Source organism: Capra hircus, chromosome 18 (assembly GCF_001704415.2).
Source record: "Capra hircus breed San Clemente chromosome 18, ASM170441v1, whole genome shotgun sequence".
In the NCBI taxonomy this organism is placed as follows: Eukaryota; Metazoa; Chordata; class Mammalia; order Artiodactyla; family Bovidae; genus Capra; species Capra hircus.
This window is the reverse complement of record NC_030825.1, coordinates 4,638,183-4,650,522: the sequence shown is the minus strand read 5'-3', so window position 1 is coordinate 4,650,522 and position 12,340 is coordinate 4,638,183. Positions and strand designations below refer to the sequence as shown.

Genomic DNA, 12,340 nt, shown 5'->3' with positions numbered 1-12,340 from the left:
AGGAGTTGAACATTTCTTCCCAAAATGTGGCAAGAACTTTGCAATACGACTTCCCAAATTGAAGGTGATGACCTGGGAGTTGCTACAGAGATGAAGGGGCAACATGATGGCCTAGAAAGGGGAAGATGCTAATACAATTTTATATTTATGATGTATTTTTTGTTCACCTGTCCACTGAACGTTCTCAATCAAAATTGATCTGACAGTGGCCTATCAGATGACATTTGCTATAAATACAAAAGGAAGCAGAGACAAAGATGTATTTTCTTAAAAAAAAAATCAGATTTGATACTCTATGATGAGAATAGGTGAATGAACACTCAAGGTTCTACTGAATTTCTATTCGGAGGATGGAGAGAGGTGAGGTGATTTGATCATGTAAGACTCCACAGAGGAAGGAGGTGAGGCTAGGTCTCAGTGGAAGTTTTCCAGGAGGATTTAGAGGAAGTGATTGAAGGCAACCAGGCGAAGGGAACAGCAGCTGGAAAGACCAAGTGACAGAGGCTAGAGCAGTGGTCCCCAGCCTTTTTGGCACCAGGGACCAGTTTCACGGAAGGCAATTTTTCCACAGACTGGGGTTGGGGTATATGGTTTCAGGATGATTCAAGCACATTGACTGTGCGCCTAATTTCTATTACTACATCAGCTCCACCTCAGAGCATCAGGCATTAGATCCCAGAGGCTGGATCCCTCTAGGCTGGAGGACCCTTGGGCCGGGGGGGCAAGACTGGGAGGGAGAGAAAGCAGTCAAGACCGACAAAAGGGATAAGCAGATTCAGAGGAGGAAGTTATTTGTTTGCTACCCTAGTAAGTTGGAATTTCAACTGAAAACACGTAACAATGAAATACAGCTATGAGACAAGACTTGGTTTCTTTTTTGATAAAAGCCTTAAAACACTGATTAAAAACATCAATGCATTTTTATGGAAGACATACCTAAAAATAGGATATATGTGTAAGTATTTAAAAATACTGCATGAGTCACAGGAAGTAGTGAGGGAGGAAGGGGCCGGCTGCCTTGCCAGTCTTGTCGGCCAGATCAGCCCTGGCAATCGTAACGATGGCAGATGCCACAGCCGGAGCCCCTCACGCCCAGCAAAGTGAGCAAGGGAGGCTCGATTCTGCTAACTCAGAACAAGCGGGCCCTGCTAGCATCTTCTCTAGAGACGGTCTCAGTGATTAATGATACTGCATATACTCTTTTCATGCTGATCTATTTAATGTTGCAATTTATATATACATACACACACACCATGGGGTCGTTAAGAGTCGGACATGACTGAGTGACTTCACTTTCACTTTTCATTTTCATTCACTGGAGAAGGAAATGGCAACCCACTCCAGGGTCCTTGCCTGGAGAAACCCAGGGACAGGGGAGCCTGGTGGGCTGCCGTCTCTGGGGTTGCACAGAGTCGGACACGACTGAAGCGACTTAGCAGCAGCAGCAGCACACACACACATATGTATATATAAAGCAAGGGAGACAGAGACAGAAAGAGAAGGAAAGGTTTCTAAGACATGAACATGATCGTTTACACGGCCACACCAGCAGATATCTCAGTTTTATGCACCAAGCATAGCAAATTATTGCGATCGTAACTTTATTTTTAGTACCCGAAATTTTACATCATATTTTTGGTAGCTTCCTTTTTCCATTTCTCTAGTGAACATTTGACTATGAACCATTTTATTTTATCACATTCCACTTTGTGATTTGATCCTATAGGTTGCTATGAAGTTAAGAAAACAGAAGTTATCTAAAGTGTTTGCTCTTTGCTTTCTTCAATCTATCTTAGGGCTTTCTCCAAACTTTCTCTCTTTTTGTGTGTTTTAAGAAGGACTACACAGCAGCGCTCTTGGTAAAGAACAGGCCTGCCAATGAAGGAAACAAAAGATGTGGGTTTGACCTCTGGGTCAGGAAAAGCCCCTGGAGGAGGACATGGAAACCCACTCTAGTATTCTAGCTTAGAAAATCCCATGGATAGAGGAATGTGGAGGGCTACTGTCCAAAGGGTTGCGAAGAGTTGAACACGACTGAAGCGACTTAGCACACATACATCTTATGATACTTAAGAAGCTGTATTATGACATTTTAGAGGCGCACGATGTTTTCTTAAGAGGATTGTAATACAGGCTCCATGTTTAAAGTACAACAGTTCAAACATCATACACAGAATGAAACAAAAGAGCCTAATTGAGCAGCTTTATAACCTTGACGAAAATTCCCTCAACACCACTTTAGATAGAATTGCTTTTATTTTAGCAATGCTCTTTTAATTAAGTCCTAAACATCTAAAACATGGCAAATGTAAATATGTATTATAAATCCTTAATTATGAGGATCACTAAGCATTCATGCAGCTTTCTGCCTTGGAGATAGATTCTTTTTGTTTAAAGTCAGCCAAAATTGAGAGATAAAAGTGAATGATGTGAAAAACGCAAAGTTTGTTTAGAATGCCCTGTCCCTTTACCACGTTGTCTTTAAGAGTTATATTATGTTTCAATTTACCTAGTGATTTTTAAGTCAAAATCTCTCCTGCCATTTTCTGCCTTCGTTGCCATATTCATAAAGACTAGCACCCTGAGACTGACTGGAAGTTAAGTATTGGCGATCCTAAGGTCTTCATGGCATTTCCTAGAAAATAAAGCACTTTGGGGTCACAGAAGATCCCTCTGCTTGGGATAAGTTTAAATCGGATGCAAAAAGACCTCCTGCTATTTTTTAATCCCACAGACTGTTTTTAAACTATACGGGAGACTATTCTGTGTGGCAGCAATAAAATAAAAATCTTATTGTATATCCCAACAGTACTTAACTGGAAACGTGCCACCTAGGGGAATATTTTCCATTTCTCTGTCAACACGGCCTGTTTCCCAATCCCCACCCACAACGTCTTCCAGCATCAGTGCGCACGCGCGTGCACACACACACACACACACACACACACACACACACACACACAGAGTTTCATCTCAGCAATTCGTTTCTCTCACAGACCATTTTGCATTTAGTTCCTTCCTTCTGTGTATCTACTGACGAACAAATCTTAAAAGACAAACACATATCACTACCTTTCAAAACCAAACGCTAGTCTTCAAGATCGAAATACATAATCAGGGTTTCTCCAGTGGCTCGGTGGTAAAGAATCCACTTGCCAATGCAGGGGACACAGATATGATCCCTGGTCCGGGAAGAACCCACACGCCAGGGAGCAACTAAGCCTGCGCACCACAGCTACCGAGGCTGTGCTCTAGAGCCCACCCTCCGCAACGAGAGGCGCCACCGCGGTGAGGAGCCTGCACACCACAGCTAGGCAGTGGCTGCAACTAGAGAAGAATCCCAGGTAGCAACCAAGACCCACCACAGCCAAAAGAATAAATAAATTGATAAAATTATTTTAAAAATTAAAAATACATATTCGATCTTTTAGAACAAAGCTATTAGTCAGTCCAGAAATAAGTTGAACTTTCCCAAATTTTCTCAAAAGTCTCTCCTTGGGTTCTGAAACACAAAGGTAACTGGTTCACATTAACAGGAAGATATGGGGCTCTTAGCTGTGGGCTGCTCATTGTCACCCAACCTACTAATCCCAAGGCCTGCAACCAATTCCTAGGAGAGTTTATCCATGCCCTTCAATGGACATTCAAAAAATATCTCTCTATACGTTATAACTTCAGAGTTAAGTCTGAAGTAAATGAAATTACAGGTTGTAGTTTGTCTTAAAACTATACAGTAAATGTAATTTAGGAAAGCAGTTGAATTTATATATTCGCATGCTGTTTCTAAACTAATATCAACCTGTGGCCTCATTTGTAAGTACCATAATTGCCAGTGAGGGAGAAAAAATATTGGTTACAGAAACAAATACGTCTTTTACAATTTCGAAGCATATAACATCTTAATCTAGAGCACTGCCAAGTAATAAGAGGTACTTAATAAAAAAAAGTAATTAGAGCTGTAGGCCAACTGATACATATTACACCCTTTTTTCCTTTGTGATTTAAAAATCTTAGAGGTAAATTTCTTCACTGCTCTATTAAATACTTATGGCATAAAAAATTTTATAGTTACTAATTTTAAACTACTTAAAATGTCAAATGTTTTCAGGCTTCACTCACTTTTCCAATTATTACACTGGAATGACTCATTAACTGTAACATAAACAGGCTCATTTTTACCTCCTGTTATGCTATTTCTCCGATTTTATGACCAGAATACACTTTTCCGTGAACCATGACAAAAATGCACTGGGAGAAAAAAAATGAAGCACATACTCTTCCTCTTCCAAATGCCAACATAACTCAGAAGAACTGAAGTAATGACAATTTGTAATGCATTTTGCATGTGAATTATTTACCATTAAGTAATAATTGTAGCTCCTGGTACCATGTATGTGAATGCCCAAAAAGACATTCTAGCAAAAACTTTATCCTTTCAAAGTCAACTGGCAAGCAAAAATATCTCTACTTGTGCAATAGTATATCTGATAATGGTTTTTACCAACACAGAGTGATCAGCATTATGGAAGGTATAAATTCTCAGATAGTAAACAGAGAATGATAGTTCTAGAAGTCAAATAAATAAACACATGGATACGTAATACATGCCTAATTGCAGCACACAACCAGACAACAGCAGCCTTAGAACTCATTGAAGAAATCTAAATTTGAAATCTCAGACACCGGTTTCCCTCCAAAAGATAATCCAATATCAATGACATCTTGGTTATTTAGAAATACATTTATTGTATCTTAGCCTTATGGGTAAACCACCTATTATTTCTCAAGAAATTTTGAACTTTCAAAAAAAAAACTCAAAGACTTCAAATTATGATATTAATATTGTGGATGATTTATTCATTTAAGTATATACAGTTAATTGAGGCTTTTTGATGAGTTTAAGGACTTTTCATCCTTCTAAAGCTCCATTTTGTTTGCATTTTATTTGGGGGCATTTATTTCTCTTTCTGAGATTCTTCTTTTTAAAGGGGCCAAAATCAAACTGACCTTAGCATTTGATGTTACTATTCAAGACATGCTTTTAAAGATCTGTTTGTTAAAGAGTATTTCTAAAAGTTCCCAACTGAAATACCCATTAAAACAATGATCCAAATATTCTATGAGGATTCACCCTTCCATCACCAAGAACACAGCTCAGTTCACCTCATGATTATGGCTAATCCATGAAACCTCCCCTATTTTAAGCACATATTCTATGACAGTTTCATCCTTCCTTATCATACTAGTCAACTTGAAAAACTGCAATAATTCTAGAAAAATATGAAATGTTACTGAGGCCAAGATTTCTGAATTAATAAAAATGAAAAAATAATTAAGCTAAAAGCAAGAATGGAAACACCAGGCTGCTGAACAAATCCAAATCTGCATTCTTTAATATTAATATTTCACCAGAAACATTCACTACCAATCTGAATACATATATCTGAGATTTAAGTAACAATGTTGGATAAACTCTTATTATTTTCCATACTGTTTTCAGGAGCGAGGTCATTATGGAAACTTAAAAGTCACAGTGGAGGGAAGGAGAAGATTTTTTTAGAGGACAGAGAAGGACTTCTTAAGTAACCTGACTAATCAGTCATATGATTCATAAGTTGACAACATTAAGGCCCTAATATGACTTATCTAAGGTAAAAGGGATTCAGATTCTAAATGTAGTATCAAATTGTGAAAAAGAGATGTTTGCAAAGCAAGACTGATATTCTATTGTAAAAAAGTTCAGAATCCTGTAAACGACTATCATTATCCTTTTTTGTCTATTTACCATGAAGAGTCATGAATCCACTCAGCACTCTTGTCAATGTCCAGAGTATGTCCCATTAAGGAAGTTTTATGAGACTGTCCTAGGCTGATATGATCTGGAAATTGGTCTTTTGATAAGACAGAAATCTTCAGTAGCCCTGGACCATTATAAACAGTTTTATGAAAAATAAATTAGCATATAGCCATTTATTTTGGGGAAAATGCTACAATGAAATTTCAAGGAAAATAATTTTTAAAATACAATACTCTATTATTTTTTAACTCAAACTTCTAAAACATACCATAGTAAACAGTATAAAGTAAATAAAATGAGGCCACTCATCAGTATTTGGAAAGGAAAATTAAATACAATTCCAAACAGATAAGGCATTCTTATAAAAATTAATTATCTTGGCATGAGTAGGTGAAAGGCACCTGCTTAATTATTATAAATTCTCAGTGGGCAGTGCTTAAATGAAACTCTACGTTTCAATTTATTATAGAAAGTTTGCCAATTTCAGAATTTTTAGGAAGCTACTGTAAAAGTCATAAGGACAAGAACACTTCCCCTAAGATGACTTACTTCATACAATCAGTGATTTCAAATGCAAGTTCCTGATAATTATTGAGTGGAATATTTTAAACTCATGAAAGTATCAAATAACAATAGAATTTTCATTCAAAATATCTAAGATGTAATTACTTATACACTTTATTGAGCTTCTTATACTAATGGGATTACTTGAGATTGAAAGTGACTCTTTAGCAGCCAAAACTGCTGAAACTTTGCAAATAGTTATAAATAATTCATACCCGTGGAAATAACAAGATTTCTGAAGGATAAAGTATTTAAAAAGACATATGTCAAGAAGATGCTAATGAAGGCCTTTTCTGTTATGTGTGTGCTGAGCTGCTCAGTTGTGCCAACTCTGTACCTCATGGATTATAGCCCGCCAGGTTCCTCTGTCCATGGGGTTCTCCAGGCAAGAATACTGGAGCGCCATGCCCTCCTCCAGGAGATCTTCCCAACCCAGGGATCAAACCTAGGTCTCCCGCACTGCAGGCGCATTCTTTACTGTCTGAGCCACCAAGGAAGCCCTTTTCTGTTATAGATTCTGGCAATTGTATCATTACAGTCCACACTTTAATTCTTCAGGAATGTATTTGTATGCTAAATAATTAAGACTAAATTTTAGTTTTATCATAGCAGTATGTAATTTATCCACTATCCAGGTCATATCATTATACTGTATTTTGTATTCTTTAAATCAAAGGTCAATGAACTTTTTCCATAAAGAGCTAGAGAACAGATAATATTATGCAGATTCTTAAATGACAAGAGGGAAGTCAATTTTAAAATGATTTTATTGATAAAATTTAAAATATAAGAATAATTAAGTATAAAGTTTTGCCATACAGGTCTACTAATAAGAAGAATGAACAACTAAAATTTGAATTTAATATGATTCTCTTATGCCACAAATAATCCTTCAGTTATTTTTTTTCAAATATTTAAAAATGTAAAAACCCACTCTTAATTCACAGAATATGACACAAAACAGGCAGTGGGCAAGACTTGGCCCATGGGCTGTATTTTACCAACCTCTGAACTAAATATTACATTATCTTACAAGGGATATTTTACAATCCTATTGTTTTCAAGGTAAATTAAGTCAATCTTGATACAGACATTGGCTTCCATAAAGAATTGTTTATATATGATATAGATTCTGAAATTGATTTTAGAAGACATGAAAATGCTTTGTAAATACTTAGGGTAAGCACTAGGTATCATATGGAAGTCATGTGTTCGATCGCCTATTGGCTATGAGCTGTATTATCTCAGGAGGCTGCTCTACTCAGAACTGATTTGAGATGCATACAGTCAGGGAGGGGGAATGCACCAAATTGATGAAAACAAATATATTACTGCTGTTAGAAAAGTGAGTCAAAGTTCAGGCTCACCTTTATATCCTGAGGCCAGCTATTTATGTATTACATCATATAATTCTATTTTATCAGTACTTTACTCTTTTTGTATTCTGGTTATTTTTTGCTATGGAAAAGAATTTGGGTGGAGGAAAAGAAAGAAGTTTCTAGAAAAAGTACCAGACTGAATTTCAGCAATTTGAGAATCTGACCAGTAGCAATTAGGTGATATCCCAGAGCCCCCAAGAGTGATCATCTACTTAAGTCATGATCTTCATCTCCTGTTAATTCTAACATACTCTTTAGTGCCTCTTTCAGGTAGATATCAGATACAGCCTTTATTCCAAACAGCAAAAAGAAAGAACACAGCAAGAACTTAACCTCTAATTATGTCATTCAGAAGCTGCTTGGTAAGCATTAAAACTCTCAGTGTGTCTGAAGCCAGAGCTTCCATCACATAACGTGCAGGGGTAAAATGCAAAACTCCTAACTTGCCTCAAGACTAACACCTGTTCTTCCACCACATCAAACCCCCCCTTAACAAGGTCTTAGTGCTCAGAACAAAACTGGGTTCATGAGAGCAGTTTAAAAATAGATGACTCCCTTCTCAGTGCACATGTCTTACTTAGTAGCAAGTGAGGAAACCAGTAACAGCCTGTGCAACTTATCAAAGCGCAAGCCCTTCTGGAAGAGTCTGTCTCTAAACTTTCATGGAAGGAGCCCTTCAATACAATCACAAACACCTTGACCAGAACAAGGAGGACAGACCTGGGGCTGGTTCAACACTTCTGAAACATCAAGTACGGTGCCAGTAGGCAAAGAAGGTGGTCGGTTCAACATATTTCATCTTTAGTTAGAAGAGGAGTAGTAAGCCACCAAAGATGTGGAAGCACGTGGGCCCAGTGGTTTCTGCTTCTTTACATAAACATATGTTCACACACACAAATACATACACATGGACATGAATATCTGTGTGAGTGTTCGCACAGAATCCTTCTACTGTAAAGTCACCCTGTTGATTAATCGCATCAACTAACATTCAAATTAAAGTTGCCTCGTCCCTGAGCTGTCCCTGGTGTAGGGATGCTGTCCTGTGCAAACGTCCACAGTGGCAGCCTTAGGCAGTCTTGGGCCGTTGCAATGGACAGCCGACTTGCCTACTGGCGAATCAGCTGTTCCATGTCTTTGTATTCACCTGAGAGACTGACCTTTAATTTTCTTTATTTCCATTCAGTTCTCCCCGACTTTAATATGGGTGTTCAAGATTGATTCATGTTTGAATATAAAAGTCTTGTCCAAAAGAATTATTGGAGTTATAATACTTTAAAAATACTCATGCTGGCATGCTGGTTGATGGTCACTTGTCCATACACTGAATTTCAACCTTTCTGGCAAACATATAGACTTGTTCCTCCAAAAAAGACACAACCTATGAAGCACCATGACTTGGTAACATGTAGACCTTGCTTCCTTCACACACCGAAATATCAAATGTGAAAGAGTGAAATGAAATTGGGAAATGAATTTTTCTTTTACATCTTTTGCAACAAATTATATTATCAATGTGATAGTAACAAGAAATTGCTAACTGCACCTTTAATTATCTGAAGTCATTTTACCTGTATTTATGACACTTCAAGAACAGTCAACTCTGAAAATATATTGGTAACCAAGAATTCCAACTTTAATATTTAAATGTCCCTAAGAATTTAAGAACCTACAGGTTCTTTAAGTTTATCGAATGTGTAAAAGAGCATTAAACGACTTCCTGAAAAATAAGCCCAACCAGAGGTAAGCACCCACAAACATTCTCCTCTTCTCAGATCTTCTAGGCAGCTCATCTTTCCTCTGAAGAATATACATTACAAAGAAAGCTACTGGATGTCACTCTGCCTTTTACTGGACTTCAAGAAAGCAAACAAATGTAAACAAGTAGCCCAATCAGTTACATTAATTGATGATAAACTCAAACAGGGAGTGTATTGGAAAGACAAGACTGCCTCTAGGCCAGACTTTCAGCTCTGCTTTTCTTAAGGGAAGGACGCTTCAAATGATGTGCTTTCCATTGTAAGAGTGACCTCTAGTGCTTCCTTTTTTACTGAACTTCAGTAGTTGGACGATGTATTATGCCTTTTCTACAAAACTTTCTCTGTGTGTGTGCAAGTGGGTCTGTGTTATTATTGTTTATTGCAAATGCTACTTTTACAGCATCCCAAGATTTCGACTAGGTGAAAACACGCACGTTTTTTTGACTCACGGCATTCTTACACCCACAAATGAAAACGGAGACAGACACAGCACAGCACCCGAGTGAAGCCCTCTCCCTTCAGAGTGATAGATGCACCGCACCATTAAATGAGTTAATAGTGACTGGAACCGTGAAAGCACAGTGGCCATTCCATGGTAACGAGCATCTGACTTTTGCCAGTAAGGTCATTTCCAATGTTCTTCCCACATCAGAGTGCTTCGGTGCACTCAAGGGATGTGCCCAAGAGAATGTCTGGTTACTGGCTTATTTGTGTCCCCAAACCTAAAGCTGGTTGAACAATAGTGACACAAACTCTTGAACAGGCCTTACCAGCAGATAAGCTTTTCCTCTGAAGCACAAGAAAGAAAAAGTCATATTTGCGGAGCTTGTTGATCATTCATCAAGAAGGGGGAAATTCTCCCATTTAGAGATTTTAGGCCAAATATAACTTTTAAACTTTTCTTCTCTCTAATAAAAACTGGATGGAGAGATCTCTGCCAAATTATTTCGGATGATACTTACATTAGAAATGAGGTCTTAAATAAATCCTCCCTCATACCATTAACTCAGAATCAGAATATTCAATCACAAATTTATGAAGCTACAAATTCAAGGATAGTACTTCTGAAAAATCACCTGAGTGTATTTTCTTTAAGTGACATTCAGGGCTCAGGTGCTCTCTCAGCAATGCTGGAGTCTCATTCTGGTGGCACTGAGGACGCAACTCCGAGTATCAAGGTTCACCTCCCCGATTCTGCCCCTGGATTCTGCAGCACCTTTCAGTTATTATCCTGGCATCATTTTAAAGGCGCAGCCAGCTACTGGTCTGCCAAAGCGCAAACTTCAGAAATCTAAGCTAATGCAGCATCATGCAAAGTCTGCTAGTTATTTTCCTGCTACACATAATTCCAATTAAATTCAGTAAACCTAAAAAAGGGCAGAAATGAAGAAAGGAACATTCACTGGCTATTCCTTGGTTCAGATGCTAATTTAATGCTTTACTAGAACTTGAGCTTTCTCAATGAATACACAGATACCAGAGGATAAGATTCTGTTCACAGACGAAAAAAAAAAAACCAAAAAACCAACAAGGAGAAATGATACTTGGCATATTCTGACCAGACCCAGAGGAATGACATGTGTAAACCCAGTCATAGTCCCAAGATTTTTTAAATGATGCTTCCTTTATAGCAATAGGTTTTGCAGCAGTCCGAGTTGCAAATAATAATCATAAAAAAAAACAGAATTAAAGTTTTGCAGAGAGGCCCCCTGCAAGTTTTAAATCATGTATGTATACTTACAGGAATTCCCAGCTAAAACCCTGTTCCAATTTGGAGCAGACAGCAGAAGTAGCGTCTTGAGGACCGCTTCGGTGACAGACCCCATGTTCACGTTTACTGGGCTCCCCCAAAAGATCCTGAGTGGCTCTCCGACCGCTCCAGTGCTGTTCTCAGTCCCCCGCCCAGCTCTGTCTGGGTCTTCAGCACCTCTGGGTCGCTCAGTCTCCCTCCTTCTCTCTCCCTCTGAACAGCACCCCTCTCTCTCACTCACACACACACACACACACAGACACACACACACACACACACGCACACGCACACCACAGCCCTGACTGCTCACTGAAAAGCGCCCAGCATCTTTTCTAACAAGCATCCACACTGCCGAGGCCACGCCCACCCCTCGCAGCCGTGGTCCCAGAAATTGGCAGCCGCGTCCCTCCTCCGAATTCGCAGCGGCGCCCGGAGCTCCACTGCGCGCTGCGCCGCTGATGAAAGCTGGACCTGGAGGCGCGGCCTGCTGCTCCCGGGCCTCCTCGGGGCTCCCTCCCCGTCTCTTCTATACTTCAATAATCCTTAACCCTTTTCTCCCCTCCGGAGATGTCAGTGGGGGGCGGGGCGGGGCGGTGGAGCCTCCTGATTTTCCGAAGGTCTCGCCTTCAGCAAAGCCAGTCAACGTACTGAGCTAATTCCTGATGATCCGGGAGTGCGTCCAGGTAAAATTGCGCTTTGTTTCAAAACAAAAGCATAAAATGAGACAGAAGTAACTAAGCAGCATTGCTAAATTGTAGCTAAAACTGTCCTTGGGGAAAATACTTGCTGTTGTTTTTCCTCTGTTTATATAAAATTCTCTTCAGCTATGGTGCCAGCATTTTTATTATGGAATTGCCTCACAAGGAAACAGACACTCCTGTTTGGCACGTATTTAAAATCATCTAGTAATAGTCTACAAGAAATTAACATTTCTTATTTCAGTGCATCAGGAGTACAAATCCACAAACTGAATGCTTTGGCTAGATCTATTTTGATGGACGCATGAGGCTGTGAACACACACTGGCATGCTACAATCAAATTCTTTAATAACAATTCTCAAAAGGCCCCAAAATAAAAATGACAAGATAC

General features: G+C 38.9%; 1 protein-coding gene across 1 annotated transcript in view; it reads right to left on the bottom strand.

Moving 5' to 3' along the window:
• CNTNAP4 (contactin associated protein like 4) overlaps nt 1-11,823 on the bottom strand; it is a 281,129-nt gene extending 269,306 nt beyond the window's left edge. Inside the window, exon 1 of the mRNA XM_005691816.3 lies at nt 11,242-11,823. Within this exon, the coding sequence (XP_005691873.3) occupies nt 11,242-11,593 (352 nt within the window). The 5' untranslated portion in view covers nt 11,594-11,823. The remainder of the gene's footprint in view (nt 1-11,241) is intronic.